The sequence below is a fragment of the Cataglyphis hispanica genome, chromosome 8 (genome assembly GCF_021464435.1).
Source record: "Cataglyphis hispanica isolate Lineage 1 chromosome 8, ULB_Chis1_1.0, whole genome shotgun sequence".
NCBI lineage: Eukaryota > Metazoa > Arthropoda > Insecta > Hymenoptera > Formicidae > Cataglyphis > Cataglyphis hispanica.
Window position 1 is genome coordinate 4,423,499 of NC_065961.1, and position 19,922 is coordinate 4,443,420.

The 19,922-nt window shown below is 33.0% G+C and overlaps 4 protein-coding genes across 4 annotated transcripts; 2 read left to right on the forward strand and 2 right to left on the reverse strand.

Annotated features, from left to right (window-relative positions):
- Nucleotides 1-217: 217 nt before the first annotated feature.
- On the forward strand, nt 218-1,030 carry LOC126851662 (DNA-directed RNA polymerase III subunit RPC9). Its single transcript, XM_050595835.1, has 3 exons — nt 218-394; nt 460-727; nt 847-1,030. Exons 1-3 carry the CDS (start codon nt 387-389, stop codon nt 952-954), a joined length of 384 nt encoding a protein of 127 aa, XP_050451792.1. The 5' UTR covers nt 218-386; the 3' UTR covers nt 955-1,030.
- On the reverse strand, nt 957-2,338 carry LOC126851661 (density-regulated protein homolog). Its single transcript, XM_050595834.1, has 5 exons — nt 2,038-2,338; nt 1,679-1,763; nt 1,418-1,600; nt 1,196-1,335; nt 957-1,117 (listed from the first exon to the last, which is right to left on the reverse strand). Exons 1-5 carry the CDS (start codon nt 2,137-2,139, stop codon nt 1,073-1,075), a joined length of 555 nt encoding a protein of 184 aa, XP_050451791.1. The 5' UTR covers nt 2,140-2,338; the 3' UTR covers nt 957-1,072.
- A 531-nt stretch (nt 2,339-2,869) lies between these two features.
- On the forward strand, nt 2,870-17,189 carry LOC126851453 (clustered mitochondria protein homolog). Its single transcript, XM_050595448.1, has 17 exons — nt 2,870-3,341; nt 8,649-8,923; nt 9,147-9,569; nt 9,848-10,214; nt 10,545-10,681; nt 10,842-11,122; nt 11,206-11,332; nt 11,637-11,811; nt 11,950-12,152; nt 12,285-12,429; nt 12,615-12,820; nt 12,921-13,127; nt 13,292-13,390; nt 13,595-13,939; nt 14,194-14,466; nt 14,706-14,831; nt 14,936-17,189. The coding sequence occupies exons 1-17, from the start codon at nt 3,227-3,229 to the stop codon at nt 15,596-15,598; spliced, it is 4,167 nt and encodes a 1,388-aa protein (XP_050451405.1). The 5' UTR covers nt 2,870-3,226; the 3' UTR covers nt 15,599-17,189.
- LOC126851471 (U6 small nuclear RNA (adenine-(43)-N(6))-methyltransferase) lies at nt 17,103-19,863 on the reverse strand. The gene is made up of 6 exons (XM_050595501.1): nt 19,730-19,863; nt 19,232-19,448; nt 18,834-18,974; nt 18,366-18,723; nt 17,956-18,154; nt 17,103-17,840 (listed from the first exon to the last, which is right to left on the reverse strand). Exons 1-6 carry the CDS (start codon nt 19,832-19,834, stop codon nt 17,274-17,276), a joined length of 1,587 nt encoding a protein of 528 aa, XP_050451458.1. The 5' UTR covers nt 19,835-19,863; the 3' UTR covers nt 17,103-17,273.
- Between the last annotated feature and the right edge of the window lie 59 nt (nt 19,864-19,922).

Consider the following 19,922-nt stretch of genomic DNA (forward strand, 5'->3'; position numbering starts at 1 on the left):
GCCAAATTGCAAAAGTGGTTCTTTAGCACCTTTCTTATTTTTGTCAAAAATATATAAAACAGTTTCATGAAAGAATATTATTTCAAGATTGACATCAGAATATATACTATAATACCATCCAATCAGAGCGAAGTAACCAAATAACTATTTCGCTTTGATTGGGTGATCGACGATTCGCAGTCCAATCCGCATCTGCAATGCGTAATGTGACATAGGCTTATCAGTATTGTTAGTTTGTATCAGTCAATGTTTGGAAGTTACAAAAATAATTAACCTATTAAGCATCGTAACGTTGGGAATTCAAACATTTAAATAACCTCTCATAAAAAAAATATAATTTTTCATAACAGAATTAGCATTAAAACTTTTTTACCTAAAAACACGACATGAAAGTGTAAGTCATTGTTATATTTATTAAATCTCTACTTCACCTATAAAAACAATCTTTGCATTTTTCAGTGTAAAAGGAAATTGGAATACTCTTTTGAGCAATTACGAGGTTCTAGATATTTTGCGAAATACGAAGTCCTATAAAAAACAAAAACCAAATCAATTAGCGACCATCACTTATCAGACAATCAAATATTTGGAGAACATGCCGTGCAAGACGCAGAACCCTGAGAAAATCAGGGAGTTTTTAAAAGCAATGGAGCCCTTCAAATTGACTAAAGCTGAAAAGCTTGCTCTTCTCAATCTCTGTCCTACTCGACCAATCGAAATACAATTGGTATTGTATCATTTTTTATAAAAAAACATTTCAATTGAAACATCATAAAAGTTTCAAATCAATAAGTTTAATTAGCAATTAGATATTTTGAAATGATCATTCTATATTTTTGAGCACAGTTGATAGAAGAAAGCGAGGAACGTCTATCGGAGGAAGAATTGGAAACTGTGCTGCAAATAGTCGCAAATGTGCGAGGCGATTACGAATATAAAGAAGAAGAGACTTAATCTACATCTTAACATACCTTATTTAAATATATTTTATATGTACATTTTATTTTATAATAAAACATGTGACTGGAAATAGTATATTAAATACAATTGTGCATGCTTAATATCTGCAGCCTTATCTCTTTTGATCACCAAGATCATCTATAGAATCTTCATCAATCTAAAAAAATTTTATTTAAAAATGTTATATTTATTATATATAATATCTCTTTTTTTTCTCCTTTTTCTTATAACTTACTTGTGGCCACTTTTCTGGTATGACTTCGAAGAGATCATCCTTGACATCTCCCTGTATAACAATTTCATCATCTCCAGTCACACTGGATCCACAAGCAAATTTACTGCCAAAGAACTTTGCTGCTACTTTTAAATCTATATCTATACATTAAAAATATTGTAAGCATTTTATTGATTCAATCATTTTAATTTATAATTAGAATTAATTAATCGACAGTATTACCAAAAGTGCTGAGTCCAGTCACAACTGTAACAGATTTCTTCTTTCCTCTAGGTGCTCTAGAAACTGTAATTAATCGTGGTATATCTTCCTTCTTTTTAGTTTTCAACATACCCTTGCCTCCTCGCTTCTGTCGTTTCTTCTCATCCTCTCCTCCGCCAGCTTCTGTAGAACCATCTTCTGTGGCTGATCAAAGCATGATTCTTCAGTTAAAAACTCAAACCTGTTTTAAAATTCTAAGATTTTTCAATTTTCAATAATTACCTAATTTCATTCTTTCAAATTCAGTAGGCAGATTCCTCTCTAGCCATTGCTTACACTTATCATACTCAGGATAGTATTCGCAATACTGTAAATAAAAAATTCAATTAATGTATAATAAACTCTTGTTAATCTTTTCAGCATTAATTCCTTTTCTTTTACAAAACGTACGTCCTATTGAAAATAAAATTCTCGCTCTAAAAATTTAAATAATCCTTTGTCATAATTTTTTTCTAATAAGGATTCTAAAGCAAAGCAATTCAATTAAAATTAATTTTGATAATTAATTAAAATATATATTTCTATATTTTCGTTTAATTATTATACATAATAATTAATATTAAAAATTGCTTGTAATTTACCTCGATAGGCAGCGAACAATTTCCGCAATATTGAACTTGAATAGGATAAGTGACATTGGGATCGGGTCCTAATCGAAAATTCGACTGTTCCTCCGCTGACATTTCTACGACGTCTAACCTCAAATCACGATAAAATAAGGACGATTCCTTCAAGGATTGCTAATGAGATTTTCCGTTGTGTCGTTTCGGAAAGGCGATGCTTTTATTTTCGCAATACCGCCGTCAGCTACTGTCGAATAACCGCGCGCGCTCTTAGGTTAGGAATCGCCAAGAAGCAACTTTTGAGCGATTTCTGAAGCCTAGTAACTTAAATAATGACTTTCGATCTCTCCTTGTTTTATTGATCCGTAGTAATTTTCTTAATAGCAAAATAACTAGATCATATTTTGTTTTGTTTTATTTTATTGTTTTCTAGAATTTTAATTTATTAGTAGCTTTCCAGAAAGAAAATACAGATAAACACAATGCCATGCAATTGGCTATTAAATAAAAAATTTTTTTTTTAAATTTTTCTATTTGACACTAATCATATGATTTTGTGTTTATGTGTATGCGTTTCTTGGTGGAAAGAAATACATTATAATAATAATAATTATTATTATTATAATTATTATAGCTTAAAAAGAACAAATAAAGTAAAAGATATTCCCATATTTATTTGATTACGCCATATTGTTTTTTTTTTTCACATCGATATATGCGAGTCACGCCGTTTTGTTCACTCTCTGTGTAAAATAATTAATTCGTGCTCGAGCCTGGAGCATCTAGTAGTGCCATAGAGTGACCCGCAGGTAACGGGCTGTGATGGACCAATGACAGCTCGCCGCGGCGGACCAATCGTGGCCACGCCTTGTATTCCTTTCGAAACGCACGTGCGAACTGCGGGACCGCGCGCGCTCGAGTAGTGAGTGCGTCGCCCCGTGAAAAAGTCGGACATCGTCGTCGCTCTCCGCGTATCGGTCGGCACCGAACGGACGATTCAAAAGGGTGTGCGTGTGCGTGATCGAATAATAAATTGGAACGAGGACCAGCGAGAAAGCGAAGACACGGACGGAGAAGAGGAGTTTCGCGTCAACTGAAGACAGACAACTACAAGATATAGAAAACGCTCGTTATATTGAACATATATATACACCCCATCGTCATCCTCATCGTTTTCTTCTCCTTCGTCGCCGTCGTCGTCGTTTAAATGGTCGCGGAAATGGCAGTCGGCGCGCAGATAGACACGTCTGAACGGGACACCGCTAACTCGACGATTCCCTTGCTGAACGGCGACCAGAAACACGAGAACGCAAAGACGACCGGTCAGTATATTGATAACACGCATTCTCGTGCGCGATAACGAGCGCACGAGGCTGGCCGTGGCTTTTAAGGTTAATCGTCGCATGAGAGAATTATCGGCGTTTTTCAATTCGCTTCAATTTCGTTATGTAATCTCCGACGAGGACGACGCGGCGTCCGCGTCTCGCATCGTCTTGTCGATGATGTCTCTCGACGAGATTCTCTCTCGTTTTCGTCGTTCATCGCTCGTCGTTTACCTCGAACGCAAAAGCCGGCCTTAATCGAGCGAGCGAGGAGGATGAGAGAGGGAGCGAGATAGAATGCGTTACGTAACATTGCGAATTGCGCGAATCTCGACGCACGGGGTCATGTGAGTCGCCATCGTTGGTGGGGGTGGCGAAAGGAGGAAGGGAGAAGGGTCTAGCAGAAGACATACTGCCGGCGCCAATGGACAAATCTTCTCTCCAGGGTTGCGTTCGAAAATCTCGTAGATTCATTAATTAGTATTTTTTTTTTTTTTCTTTTTGATTGATCGATCATACGTTACTCTACTTCATTGACTAGATTCTCGAACAGACTGGTCGTTTCGATTCGCATGACTGCGAAAGTATGTTTTTTTTTCTCTTGAATCGTCGAATGCTGAAACATATCTATTTAGTTTTTATTCCACCTTTGATGAAGCTGTAGCTGAGATACTTATCGGAGTATTTCTCCACGTGATACTTTTCCAAATAGTCGGAGGTACTAATGAAAGGACAAACTTGTCCCACTAATTTGTGAAAGTATCCAATGTCGAAAGAAATAATTAAGATGCAAGAGAAGAATCTTTAAATTGTCGAGATACTCATGGAATATACTTTTCGAGAATAATCTCATTGTCAGGATTTAAAAGATCGTCGAAATTACTTGGCGAAGGATTCATTGAGATTTTGGCGCTTATCTATTCCACAAGGTATCCCAAAGACATTTTCCAAGTTAACTTGGGCAGATAAAATCATAGAAAATTATATAAAAGAGGGATTTTAAATTTTTCTTGGCTTTCTAGGTTCTACATATGCAATCATTAATCAGTGATAAGTAATATAAATCAAGATAATAAAATTGATATAAACTTCAAAATATTTACAAGAAATGTTCCAAGTGAAAATATCAAAAATTTTAAGAAAATTAATTGCCGTAATTATTAGAAAATATCAAGGAAGTTAATTGCAATCATTGGAAAATCTGAAGAAAATTAATTAAAAGAATTATTGGAACCGAAACAATAAGAACGATAATGTTCTTCAAACTTTCTTCGATCCTTTCAGGAAAGGGCCAATGTCAAAGGGTCAAATTATCTATTCTGTTATTTAGATTTGACTACATCGAAGTTTACACAAGACAGAGATCAAGTGCACGCACACGTGCTGTAATCGCGTTTACGTAATATATTTTTCAGCTATGTTCGTGTCTCGATTCAAAGCTTGGATCACTTTTTTTCTTTTTCTTTTTAATCGATATGTACAACTGTCGTTGTGCAACTGTCGATATTTACTACAAATCTCGATTCTAAAGATGAAGAAGCGATCGTATGACGCAACATCGTTGTTTAAGGCGAGACGAGAATGTTCGTTGCAGAGACGTCGACGTAAAGTTTAATGTCGAAGTCGAGTTCTCGCGATACGAATCTCAGCATAATACTTCGGGATGTAATATTCTAGGATAAACAACGATGAATGATGCAACATCGACACTTGCGAGTGACGTCAATGTATGGTCGAAGAATAAGAGATATGCTAGAGATATTCTAGATAATAAGAGAGCTAGCTATGATATGTACTTCAATAACGTAAAAATGAACTTTAATAAAAACGAATGGAAAACGATGTCTATGGTTACAAGACACTTGAATGATCCTCTGGAATCAACTTCGTGCGGAGCGAAAATTTAATTTTTCTAATTTTTTTATCACGCTTTTTCTATCGCATATTTTTTCCTTTTTCTTGATGTATAAATAGAGAAAATGACAAAAGAATGATGAAACGCATGTTTTTCTTCTAAGGATTGACTTTGATTGACGGGAATGCATTTTTGAAGGATACAGGACACCTGCAGATAGACTTTCTTTTCGTCGAAACATGTTTTTCCTCAACAGACATCTGGAACAGATGAAAAGCACGTGTGTGTTAATGATCAGCTTGAAAATTTTTTGCATTTCTTATTGTCAGGATAAGTATCTAGAAATAATTCCACTATATCTTTTCACAATCTTGTAAATTGTTCTATCTTTTTTATATATTTAAAAAAAGGAAATGTTATTAAAAATTATAAAATTTTAAGATTGTATTGCATCAGAAAATCTGGAAAATTCAGGAAACTTGATTGGATGAAGAAGCAATCGATCTGTATTATCGTTCGTATATTTCTGCAAGTTTAATACGAGAAGGGAAAAGAGCTTCGTTTTAACGCATTCTCATTCATCCATTTCGAGGGAACAATTGCGTAATCGCAATGAAAAAGCACTTATCGATAACGAAGGTTATCAGCGCCGGCTTTTATATTGTTTTACACAATACTCTATGTCAAACAAACATCCCTCGATGATCAAGCAAACTGCAATTGCATACGATTAAAGCTCGTACTTTCACCTTTGAGCTTGCGTGTTTAAATCGATCTTCCTCACGTGTCTCAGACTCGTCGTGAACCAGCATACGTTTAATCCATCGTTTGCTTTCTATATTTAGCTGTAAATACTATTTAGTCGTTTATCTATCACATATCTATATCTTTGAGGCATTTTTATATTGATATCCATTGATATCTATTTATTTAATTCGAATTGTGAAAAAATATATAGCCATAAAATTGAAAAACATCTAAATTATATGTAAAAATTAGAAAGATCTTTAAAATTTTTATATAAGTTTCTGATTATTTATATTTTAAAAAATGCATTTATTAATTTATTCAATATTAAAAAAAATTAATTAAATTATTTAATTTTTAATTTAATTTTCTTTAAGCTTTATATTGTAACATATTTTATATTTTAAATTTTTTTGCTTCAAGTTTATCCGAAAATTGTCAAAGTATCATCTTCTGATACTTTATGTACGGTATGTTGTATACTTGTTATTAAATTTAAAAAGAAATTATCAGAAAAAATTGATAAAAATTATCAAATTGCATCATCGTTTAAGGACGCGAAAAATCGATCGCTTTCTCACTCCTGTTAGGGTCAATGCCTGATACGATTCTGCATCGATGCTATTCAAGTCCATGAATCAAATTAAGCGACGATTTAATGGCGAGAAGAAAAGCGTGACGATTCGCGAGCATTGATAATCTTCCAACTGTGAACGTTTTATTAATGATATTAAAGACGTTTTCGCGCTACAGCGTGAATGAAACCGATGATGCCATTCGTCAACGTGCTTTGTTTTAGCGACAGGTAAATAAAATGTCGCACCCGTGATAATTGTTAATAATAATAACATCCTGCTGCTCAGTAGATCTCACCTAATAGAACTTCACTTTTCAACTTTATTTGTTAATCATTAAGAGCCGACTTATCTATGATTGCGTCTTATTTTAATAACTTTTTGTTTCGAACTTATTTACTAGTAATATATAGATAACTAGTAATATAGATAAGTGTAATAAAACTTTATTCCCCTTTTTAGTTAACAAAAGTTTTTACGAAAATAATTTTTTTGCTTTTATTTAGCAAGAAATCTAATCTATTTACAGAAAAATTATAATTGCTATATTATTTAAAAAATAAAAAGATTTATATAAATAATAGATTTATATAAATTTAGAGATTTATATAAATAACTGATTAAATTTTTTTCCAAGGAAACATTGTTACAAAACTGGACATCTTTCTACAACATTCTACATGTCATTTCCACAAAAATAAATATTTCTTTATAATACGCGATATATAATCGTCGCAGTCTTCTTCCTGCATTTATAGACCTTTCTCACATTTTGTGATAAGATGCCTTTTATATCTACATCCAATTACACACCCGCGTTGTAATAGGAATACAACAATTCTACACAGAGTGACAGTGCAAGAGTATACACCGATAACACGATAAGACAGGTAATAGACGCGCAAGCGAAAGAAAAGTGAAAAAATTTATGTGCAGTTAAGAATTTAAAACTCTAAAATTTTGCTGTCCAATCATTAAAGATAATTTTTTGTTTATGAGAGATTTAATTATATTACATCTTTAATTTTAATCATATGTAATCTAATTTATTATTTACAAACGTAAAGAGAGCTATTGATTTATGAAATAATTCTCAGTCGTGATCCGCTTCAATCAGTGAAGCAAGTTGTGAAAAAAGAATGTTTTTTCGTTATTATAACAAAAATATATAGCATTTTTTATCGAAAAAGAAATTAATATGATTTAAATTAATGCAAATTAATTTAATTAATAAGTTCAACAATGATATAATAAGAACTAAGCGCAATTATAAGAAATACAAGAAATATTACGTATAAAATGGAAAAATTAAATATTATTATAATACTTAATTATAAGAAACACATTTGGATCGATAAGAACTAATTTAATAAGAATTAATTTTTTTTTTAATATTTAGTATAATATGAATTAAATTATAGAAAGCTAGAGATAAAAAAATTGTATCCAGAGAATTAAATATAGATATTTTTGTGATGAAGTTTAATGATGCAATAGCTGTCTTAATGACCTTCTTTATTGCTTCAAAATGGATGTGTAAAGCAAACATGTGTTTCGATATATACATAAATAGGATGACATTTCGGCGCGTACTATTTATTTTCTAAGCGCATCAGTGAATGTAAGTGTGGAGAGAGTGCATTTGAAAGCGCATCTGACAGCACGAGACCACTCGGAGACTATGGTGTATTTATATCTTTCTTGTGAACGCGTCGCAACTCCTTTTCAGTGTCAGGGCGACAGCGAGTTATGTATTATTCTGTAATTTATTCTCGATCTGATTAATCGGTTATATCTTGCAATTAAAAACTATTTTCTTTATATATAACTACGTATTTTCTTTATATATATATATGTACTTAGAGTTTTTATCGTGAAATATATTGAATAGAAGCTTTTACTCGCAAATCTATGCATGTTATATTTTAAATAAATTTAAGTAGAAATTATGCAATATTAGAAAATTTAGGTAAATATGATTTAAGTCGTAAAGATATAAGCTTCGATAAAATTATACATGTGTAAATTAATTGACATTAATAAATTTAATTTGGTTTTATATAAAATATATAAGATTCTAAAATAATTTGCGGAATTATTTCTCTTATAGATAGTGAATTGTATTTTCAGAGGTGAAACAGGAAGCAGAAGAGAGCGGAAGTACGAGCTCTGCTGGGGAGAACGTTGTGGAAAAGGGAGAAGTCGAAGCGACGAAGGAAAGCGAGAAAGAGAAGGACAATAAGAATAACGATGGGAACGAGAAGGAAACGGACGTTGTTGATAAGGAGAAGGATCAGAATGAGCAAGAAGTCGTCTTCATTCAGGACATGGGCTTTACCGTCAAGATTGTCAGCCCAGGTTCTGAACCTTTCGACATACAAGTCTCCAGCATGGAGCTTGTGCAGGTATTTGATCGTCTCTTGATGAAATATTATTATTCCTATAGTATCTAGTGGAAAAGGATATCATTTATTTTATTTAATGATAAATTATTTGATTATTTTTTTATTTTATATTATATTTATATTAAGTTTATGAAGAGATTGTTAAGATATATTTTGCTTAGTATCAAATTTAAAAAAGTTTGAATCTTTTTAGTTGAAATTTACTTATTTTTCTCTTTTTCAGGAAATCCATCAGCTACTCATGGATCGCGAAGACACGTGCCACCGCACATGCTTTTCACTGCAGCTGGATGGCAACACATTGGATAACTTCGCCGAGCTGAAGAATATTGAGGGTCTGAAGGACGGTTCAATCATCAAGGTAGTAGAAGAGCCGTACACGATGCGAGAGGCACGCATACACGTGCGACACGTGCGTGATCTTCTCAAGTCCGTGGATCCCGCAGATGCTTATAATGGTATTGAGTGCAGCAGTCTATCATTTCTCAATGCCGTTACGAACGGTGATATCTTAGAGAAGAAGAAGACTCGAGCGGATTCGGTTGATTGCACGCCGCCCGATTACATTATACCCGGATGTAAGGATAGGCCCTTGTTTCCTCTCCAGCCGCAGATGAAGGAGCAAAAGTGCCCGCCGTGCCTAAAGGTTAACAATTTTTGATTAGTTGATTAATAATTTCATTATTGTGAACTGAAAGAAAAAATAAATTGACTATATCAGATTATAATTGGTAACATTCTTCTAATATACATATTCTAATTTATCTTATTCAAAGCAGTGTAGAAGGCGATCATTATAAAGCGATCACTATAAAAAAAAATAGTTTAAAGATAATTAAACAATAAATTTTTTATAAATCAATATTCAATACTCTCATTTGAGGAAAAGATAAATTAAACTTTTATTTTTTTGAATTGTGTTAGGTCCTAACAACGTCAGGATGGAATCCACCGCCCGGTCACAGAAAGCTTCATGGAGATTTGATATATTTGCATGTAGTCACATTGGAGGACAAACAGTATTATTTGACCGCATGCGCTAGAGGTTTCTTTGTTAACCAATCGACCAAAGAAGTGTTCAATCCTAAACCGGCCACACCTAGTCACTTATGTCACAGCTTGATTGAGCTGTTGAATCAACTTAGTCCGGCCTTTAAACGAGGATTTGCCGCTATGCAACGACGTAAGACTCAAAGGCATCCTTTTGAGCGAGTGGCAACACCTTATCAACTCTACGCCTGGAGTGCACCGCCAATCGAACACACCATTGATGCCATTCGCGCAGAAGACAGTAAGTTCTAGAATAAAAAAAAAACTTTATTAGAGATTTATTTCAACAATAAAAAGAAAAGATCTACAATCAAAATCTGAATATGCTTGAATTAATGCAGATAGTACTAATTTTATGATAAAAAATTTCAATAAGACTTGATTGTGTTATATTTATGTTTAAAATAAAGCAATATCACACATATATATATTTCAAAAAAGCATTAATCGCTTGAAAATTAATGGATATAAACGTTTATAGGAAATGTCATAGATTAAGTAAATTAGATTAAAATCAATCAAAATTCTTAATAACTAAATCAGATAACCAATTCTCTTTTATTTATTCTAGCTTTCTCTTCAAAATTGGGATATGAAGAACATATTCCGGGGCAAACTCGCGACTGGAACGAGGAACTGCAAACTACGAGGGAATTACCACGTAAAAACCTTCCTGAGAGATTGCTACGAGAGCGTGCCATTTTCAAGGTGCGTCTCATATACATTAACATCTGAAATAATATAATGATATAATAAAATTGAAATAATATTATAATAGTAATCAGTTTTTCTCTTTGATAATTTTAACAGTAAATAATATGATTCTTATAAATAAATTTTTTTTTCTTAATTATCTATAAATTATTAGGTTCACAGCGATTTTGTGGCCGCCGCAACTCGTGGAGCGATGGCGGTGATCGATGGTAATGTAATGGCGATCAATCCCGGCGAGGAAGCCAAAATGCAGATGTTTATCTGGAATAACATCTTCTTTTCTCTCGGCTTTGACGTGCGTGATCATTACAAAGAGTTGGGCGGTGACGCTGCTGCTTTTGTTGCGCCCCGCAATGATCTACAAGGTGTCCGAGTATATGCAGCCGTGGACTTGCCTGGTCTTTATACTCTCGGCACCGTTGTTATCGATTACAGGTGCGTTACTCGGATTCCATTTAACGTTATTTTTCTATTGATTCTTTAAGTTAATAGCTTACTCTCGACCTTTGTCCACATAGAGGCTACCGCGTCACAGCGCAATCTATTATACCGGGTATACTGGAACGTGAACAGGAACAATCGGTAGTCTATGGATCTATCGACTTTGGAAAGACAGTTCTCACACATCCCAAGTACCTTGAATTGGTAAGTCAACAGGATATATAAGCAGAATCTATATAATGATAAGTCAATATAAAAAATAGTAAGATAAGAAATAAAATTAAATTTTTCCTTGTTTTTTTTGCTTTGACAATATGAAAACTATAAAAGAGTCATTAATCAATTTACCTAAATTTTAAATAATCTTATTTATAATTAAAAGTTTTTATATAAATGTAATTAATTTTTTGTTAAAAAATTATTTTGATTTTTATTGTCGTTATAATCATTTTATAATGTATTGTCATTATAGTTTTGACATTCAAGTATTTTTGATACTCATGTTTAGCTGAATAAAGCTGGTCAACAGCTAAAGATCCTTCCTCATAAAGTGATCAACGATGCCGGTGAAGAGATCGAACTTTGCAGCAGTGTAGAGTGCAAGGGTATCATTGGTAACGATTCGCGACATTACGTGCTGGATCTGTTAAGAACTTTTCCGCCGGATGTAAATTTTTTGAAACGTGAGTCCAACGGAAGAACCACCGATTTTATGTTTCTATGAAAAAAAATTATGTGTATATATATATATATATATATATATATATATATATATATATATATATACACATATATATATATATAATATTTCTCTTATTTAGTGGAAGGTGTCGAGCTGAGCAAGGAAGCACGAGCCTTAGGCTTCCCAGTAGAGCATAAACACAGACTGGCCTGCTTACGCCAGGAGCTCATAGACTCGTTTGTTGAAGCCAAATATGTGCAATTTATCAAGCACGCAGCTGTTCATCTTCAGCAACTCACATCAGCTAGAAGATCTCAGAAGGAGAAAGAAGCAACTACTAAAGTAAACATAGTTCTCTTCTTGTTATTAATGCTTGTCATTAATTTATATTTTTATATTTATTACTCAAAATATTGCGAACAATTTAAAATAGTGATTGTAGAAGGTGATAAGAATAAATAATATTGGTTTTAGGAAGATAAAAAGGAGGATTCGACTGCCATGGTGACGGTGGATAGTAACAAGGAAGATTGCGCCCAATCGCTGATAGAAGCTGATGAAGCTAAAAAGATTGTCGAGAGCATTACGGATTCGATCACGGGTGGCGAGAAACAAGAATGTGCGTCTGCAAACATACGAAATAATCTTTAGCATCAATATCAATATCAAGAAATTTATTTTTATTTATTTAATAATAAATATTAGAATATTAGGAAAAATGAAAAAAAACTTTGATAATATAAATTGCAAAAAAATTGTTTAAAAAAATATAATTTGATAAAGAATCTTATCTTTGAATGATAGTGGAGGAGAGTACCAAGGAAATAGTGCGAAGAGCCGCATCGGCGGTGGGCAGTCTACGAGATGCCGAGTTCGACGTGAGATTTAATCCGGATGTGTTTTCGCCCGGCGTTAAACATCCGGATTTCAATGGCGACGATCTAAAAAAACAGAAGCAATTAGTGAAGGATGTTGCAGATTTCTTACTTACAGTGCAGCTGCCGACGTTCGTAAGTTTGTTGCAAAGTTGTAGTTAAATTCCTGCAATTGATTCGATACATTTATAATGTAATTGTATTTTTCTCTCTTCATTAAATTCTTATTCTATAGATACGAGAGTGCCTAGATCATACAGCGGCTGCGATGGATGGCAGTACGTTGGTGGAGGCTCTCCATGGTAGAGGTATCAACGTTCGCTATCTCGGTAAATTGGCGGCCATGCTAGCTGCAGTACCACAGCTACAATATCTTAATCGCATTGCTGTATCCGAATTGATTCTTCGATCGGCCAAACACATTTTCACCTCTTATATGCAGGTGTGTATGTGCGTGCATATATACAATATTAAATTATTTAAATATAAATTTATTTATTTTGCTTATCTTATCAAATGTATAAAATTATCTATCTTATTAAAATATGAAATTGCAATCTTCTCAATAGATATCATAGAACAGAATTATTCATATATATTGTGTAGGGTACAGAACTGATGGGCCTGTCCGCAGCCGTCAGCCACTTTCTTAATTGTTTGCTGTCCTCGGCGCAAATAATACATCCGCAACAAAATCTGGAAGAGGTTAGTCACATGATAGTTAAGTTAACGTGAAATTATTAATTAATTCTCACGCGATATAATAGTCGTGCGCGCGATAGAATCAAAATTTTATTAATTACAAGTCAACGACAAACATTCAAGAGTACAGAAACAGTTATTGTGTAACAGAGAAAATTATATTTCCTATATAATTGAATTAATAATTAATGTAATTTTTTGTATCAGCTTCAGAGCAAAACGGCGAAACGCCGCAATAAACGCAAAGGTAGAAATAACGGTCCACAACAGTCGGAAGTAGAGTGGGCATCGTTGACACCTAAATCATTGTGGCAGCAAATTAAAGGTGATTTGAAGGCCTATTATGATTGGGAAACGCCAAGTCCAGAGTCTCTGGACGCTACAATAGAGCACTTCCATTTGCAAAAGATTTCGCTGCTGCGTGGCTTCTGCATCAAGACCGGCATTCAGATATTGCTACGCGAATATAACTTCGAGAACAAGAACCGAGCAACGTTTTTCGAGGATGATATACTGAATATTTTCCCCGTCGTCAAGCATATCAACCCTAGAGTAAGTTCCCGATTTTGAGCGAAAAAACGAGGCGTATTAATAGCTTAATAACTTGGAAATTTTAGAAAAAAAAATCGATTGAAGAAATAATTCAAGAGAGACAGCTATAAAATATTAATCGAAAACAGTATTTTTGGATCCAAAGTGATTTTCGGCTTTAAAGACTTAAAGAAAGAGCCTGAAAAATAATTGTCATTCAAATTAAAATTATAGGATTAAACAAAATGAGTTAATTTTAACTCAATTTCTTTCAGGCTAGCGATGCGTACAATTTTTATACAACCGGCCAAAGCAAGATTCAACAAGGATATTTGAAGGATGGATATGAGTTGATTAGCGAGGCACTAAATCTACTGAATAATGTTTACGGCGCAATGCATCCCGAGATCGCACAATGTCTCAGAATGCTGGCGAGACTGAATTACATAATGGGCGATTACGCGGAGGCGCTCGCTACTCAGCAAAAGGCAGTTCTTATGTCAGAGAGGGTCAATGGTATTGATCATCCGTACACCATTACAGAATACGTAAGTTATATGAATCAATTTTAAAACACAAATCATTTTCTAATTCAAATAATGATAACATAAAATAAAGGAATATAAATTATTTTTGCATATTATACAAATTACATTATAGAAAATTATATATAAGTGTATAAAAAAAGATAATTTATAGTGATTTATATTAATAAATAATGATATAATGTTTAACAATTCTTTATAACAATGTGTGATTAATAATATATATTTTGTTCTCTATACAGATACATCTCGCCTTATACTCCTTTGCCAATGGCCAAGTGTCTGTATCATTAAGATTACTGTACAGAGCACGTTATCTGGCGTTATTAGTCTGCGGCGAGGATCATCCAGAAGTGGCCTTGCTCGATGTAAGTCTGAAAATGACAGGTATTTTCACCTCAATGAGAATATATAATTTTTATTAATTTCTAAAAAATTAACGTTTAAATTACAATGTATCTGATTTTTTCAGAGTAACATTTCGTTGATCCTACACGCAGTTGGCGAATATGAGTTGTCACTGCGCTTTTTGGAACACGCGTTAGCTCTCAATCTACGTTATCATGGTCCGCGTTCGCTCAAGGTCGCAGTGTCGTATCATTTAGTGGCACGCACGCAGTCGTGTATGGGCGATTTTCGGGCGGCGCTGAACAACGAGAAAGAGACGTATGCGATCTACAAGCAACAATTGGGTGAGGAGCATGAGAAGACGAAAGAAAGCAGCGATTGTTTGCGTCACCTGACCCAGCAGGCGGTTGTATTGCAAAAGAAGATGAATGAGATCTACACGGGCAAGTCTGGCGTGAGTTTACCGCCGATTCAGGTGCAGCCGCCTAGTATGGGCTCGGTGCTAGATATGCTCAACGTCATTAACGGCATCCTCTTCGTGCAAATTAGTCAACAAGACATTGACAACTTTAAGGCGGAGATCGAAAAACGGCAGAAAGAACAATCGCAGTTGGATAGCGAGGCTGCCAAGACCGAAAAGGACGTAAAGAAAGACGACAAGGATACGAAAAAAGTACCTACGATGATGGAGAAGAAAATTGAAAAAGTCGAGCAAAAAGCCGAGACAAAGAAACTGGAAACTAGCAAAACTGGATCTTTGGAGCCGGTCGTGGCGGCGGAGAGCTGAGCTTTTCGCTTGTCAACGAACACCAGTAGTCTTTCTTTTTTCTTTTTCTAAGCCCTAGTCCCTCGTGGAAATAATTTTGCACGAAGATTGTCGTGTGTGTACGGTATTATTTATATATATAATATATTATATATATAATTATATATTATATATATAAAATAATGTATATATACATAATATATATATTATACATACACATAGATTTGATATTTGCACTGTTTTGTTATATCGTCTAAAAACAGTTGAAGAATCGAAAAGAGATAAGATGCAAAATAATGTCGTCATAGTGTGTTCGCGAAAAAAGAGAAAAATACATAATACATTCGCGCGAAAGATTGAATTTTCACGCGAAGAACGCACACACTTATTTGTTATACCAAATGTATATAACAAGAAGATAAAGAAGTGCCATGTCGCTTAAAAAGCAATCTTCAAGCGTCTTAAATGTCTTAAATGTAAGAGGTATCCTCTTCGCATCACGAAATCAAAGAGCAATGTGATTTCTTTATTTGTGCGCGACCATAAATTTCTTTCCTTTTTTAAAGAGGCAACTGTCATTTTGTCGAAACGATCTAAATAGCGTTGAAAAATTGATCGAATTTATAGAAAGTTCTGAAAATAATCTTTTCTTTCTTTTTCCCTCTATTATGTATATCATGTTTTATTAGTCCTTTTTGTGAAATCGCCATGTGCTGTTTTTTCATTGGCTTTCGTTGTCGTTATTAGTCGCTATCAATAAAAAAAAGAAAGCACCACGATATATCTAAATAATATGCGTATAATCTATAATCTTTCTTCATTCATTACAGCAGTCACGTGAAAGTGCTTCCTCTTGTACGAATATCATTGAATTACATATTTAAGTTTTTATTCCTAAAATGTCAAACTCTACATTATATCTTCAACAATTTCACCAGAGATGAGACAAGAGTATACATAGCATTGTTACCTCCATGTTCGTTATAAGGACACAATGATTGATCGTTAATTGAGTCACCGCGTTTATATAGTAATCGATTTTAAATTTCGCGATTAGAATCGAAAATAAATAAACGAGAAATAATTGTTACTATGCTGTTAATATTAATTTTTATTCGTCTCGCCTCTTCCGCGGCTGGAGTTAAAGTCTTTCGCGGTTTGATTAATGCGATATAGTAATAGTTAATAATTTAGCATGCAATAATGATAGTAAAGATAAACGCGAGGTTTTTAATTATCAAAATAGCGGCCGATTAACTTGTTTCATCGTTTTTATAGATTTTAAGCGAAATATTTTAGGTGAGTATCAATATTTTTTTTCGCAAATTTTAAAAGTAAGATTGATCAATCGTCAACAAAGCGATGTATTGCCGCGTCGATCGCTTGTCTCGGACGGATTCATTTTCCCATTGCAATAATAAATAATAATAATAAATTAGTATATTACACTTGTTAGCGAAATTGTACTATAAAAAGCGAGAGAGGAGTATATTAATTATAAGGTCTATAATATTATACACAAATAAAAAAGTTACGAATTTGATTTACATATACCATCCTGTTACAGCAGACTTAAACATGTTGCATGAATAAAATCGTTTTATATGTACAACGCAGCGTCCATCTAATTTAATTTTCCAATACTTTCTGCATGTCTTTTTGTTTATTATTATCCAGGCAGATCTTTTTTGTATCATTATAATTGTTCCAATGGAATAGCGACACCTTCGTCAGAACTTTTCCTTCTTTTTTCTTTTCTTTTTTTGACAGATTTTGATTGATTAATGAGAATCTCTCTTATGTCTAATTTATTTATTAAATACTGTCGTAGTGATTGTAATGCATCCAAACCGCCACTTCCATTTTCAAATATCATCCATATCCTGAATACATCTTGTACAACTGCACTCTCATGTTCAGAACTTTCAATCTCTATCAAGAGCTTACAAGTAAGTAATGGAACGCATTTTTTATCAGAACTTTCTTCCTTTTCAGCCCTAATTGTGGATATTTTATCTGAAGAATTTTTAAAATCTTGCTTGATATCATTAGATTCTTTTATGATAGAGTCTGAATATTCTCCAGTCTTTACATTCGCTTCATTATGCTCTTCACCTTTATCTTTAGTCCTTTTCAGCGCAATTTGTCGTTGTGCTAAACGTCGTTTTCTGCGTGCGTGCTCCCATGATTTCTCTTTAGCAGTTATTCGACCTAACCAATTGTCAGAACTGTCTTCAGGAATAGATAGATCTTGTAATTTAATCTGTTGCAAAGATAAATTTAATTATAGCTAATAAAAACTAATAAAACTCCTTAACATATATATAATTCTTAATTAACGATAATCGATAAACACATTATAAAGAATAATACATTACATTTAATTCTTCTGCCATTGTTCTTAAAAAACTGAGCAAATCTTCCATACAAGAAAATTTATCGTTTTTAGGAAATATTATTGAAGTTTTAAAATCTTTTTTTAAAGGCTGTATAATGGATTTTCCACTTTTTCTGATAACAGGTGCACTATTCAGGTCCAAGACGTTTTTTGGTAAAAAGCTCCAAGCCAAACCCCACCTGTTAACAAACATAATCTTAATTTCTAAAATCAATATTTTCTTTATTAAATAATTTAATAAACAATAATTAATATATAATTGATTAAAAAAATTAATTTATCTAACTTGTGCTAATAATCCATGTATCAAAATAGAGAATTTTAATAATAAAGTCGAACAAGCAAATTTTAATAATATTAATTTATAATATTAATTTATACAACATTTACCGTGTTGTATGACCTTGGCAAAACTCCGTCCATGTTATGTTCTCTATATCTTTTGATCTTATTAGTTTTTTAAGATCGAATAAATCTGCTTTTCTACCTATCATCGTAGTATAGATTTTTATTCGATTTCCCAAATTGACACTTTCCTCGATCATCCTTGTCACAAAGGCTACTTCACCACCTGTGGTTTTCAACTCACTATCGTTTCCACTAGGCGCATTTCTTGGTGGCAAAACTTTCGCGATTCTTTCGTCATCGCCATCGCTCTCGAAAAATGGCGGATTGCACATCGAGAAGTCATAAATTTTATCATCTTTTATTGCATCCTTAAAAATTCCATCGGAATTTACTGTAACTACTACATTAAAAAAATATCTTGTTATATAAATCTAAAATTTTTAATTTTAATGTCATAAGAATCTTCCTTTTTATTTTTTTTTATGAAAAAATATCTTTAATAGCGCTTACCTTTAATCAAATTTTGCAGGTTGTTTCTTGCTATACATTTCTCTGCATACTCCACACTTTTCTTATCTACTTCTGTGCCAATTACATGACATCCATAGATTTTTGCCAGCAATAGAGCATATATACAAATTGCTCCTGTCCCTATTTAAAACAAATATATTTAAAAAATCTTAAGCAATTCAGAACATTAAATATTAACTTGCAAAGGTAGAGGACATCTAAATATCATTATATTTTAAGAAAAGCTTGATTTTAAGAAGCTATCTTTACGCTATGATTGATTTTGTGATACTTATTATTCTTATATTAAAAATTTCTTTTCTTTTTTTTTTAAGTATATAATTTGAAAGCTTCAAATATGTTTCATAAAAGTACTACAAAGAGGTTTTTGTATTTACCAATGTCAACACCTGTAATTTTATTCATTTCCAGTTTGGAATGCTTCATCAAATCTTCTATCCATAGAATATAATTCATGCGCAGAGTGATTGCTGGATTCAGATTGTCTGGTGGAATGCTTACATGTAAATCAAAGTCATGCTTCAAAAGTGTCTCTGTAAGTACACGCAGACTCTTTCTGTTTTGAAAATCAATTCTAACTTTTCCTGCAATGTCCTAAATAAGAAACATGAATAGAATGCTATAAAGCATTTTATTTTCTTTGCACATTGTTTCATCTAAATGTATTATGTTTATATTCCTATAAATATAAAAGATAAAGAAAAAAATTTTTTAATATTTTTTTCTATATTGATGTCATTTGGCAGATGAACATATACTTTTTGATATTACTTCCTTCTTTTTTATCAAGCCACATATTACACGTGAACTAATATCACATTAGATTATACTTGCATAATATTACTATTTTTTGTAAATTGCAAAAGATAGCATACCATGATTGCAATTTCGCGAAACTCCGGATACAAGACTGCGAGTTGCTTGTAATCCGGTGGTTTCTTATATTTGTTCCTCGGATGAATATATTTTTTCACGTTCATCCTGATATCAATCAAAAAGAGCCGTTTCGTTGAATACAATCAATTACAATTGCCAATTGATCATAATTGAGCTAATGAGAGTCATACA

Coding starts and splice junctions, on each gene's coding strand:
- LOC126851662 (XM_050595835.1), top strand. Junction 728..846: donor GACCAATCGAAATACAATTG/GTATTGTATCAT, acceptor TTTTGAGCACAG/TTGATAGAAGAAAGCGAGGA.
- LOC126851471 (XM_050595501.1), bottom strand. CDS start 19,834: ATGAACGTGAAAAAATATATTCATCCGAGGAACAAATATAAGAAACCA. Junction 18,975..19,231: donor AATTACAGGTGTTGACATTG/GTAAATACAAAA, acceptor TGTTTTAAATAG/GGACAGGAGCAATTTGTATA. Junction 17,841..17,955: donor CAATGGCAGAAGAATTAAAT/GTAATGTATTAT, acceptor TCTTTGCAACAG/ATTAAATTACAAGATCTATC.
- LOC126851661 (XM_050595834.1), bottom strand. CDS start 2,139: ATGTCAGCGGAGGAACAGTCGAATTTTCGATTAGGACCCGATCCCAAT. Junction 1,601..1,678: donor ATTTGAAAGAATGAAATTAG/GTAATTATTGAA, acceptor TGCTTTGATCAG/CCACAGAAGATGGTTCTACA. Junction 1,336..1,417: donor GACTGGACTCAGCACTTTTG/GTAATACTGTCG, acceptor TTTAATGTATAG/ATATAGATTTAAAAGTAGCA.
- LOC126851453 (XM_050595448.1), top strand. CDS start 3,227: ATGGTCGCGGAAATGGCAGTCGGCGCGCAGATAGACACGTCTGAACGG. Junction 12,821..12,920: donor CAGTGCAGCTGCCGACGTTC/GTAAGTTTGTTG, acceptor CTTATTCTATAG/ATACGAGAGTGCCTAGATCA. Junction 13,391..13,594: donor CGCAACAAAATCTGGAAGAG/GTTAGTCACATG, acceptor TTTTTGTATCAG/CTTCAGAGCAAAACGGCGAA.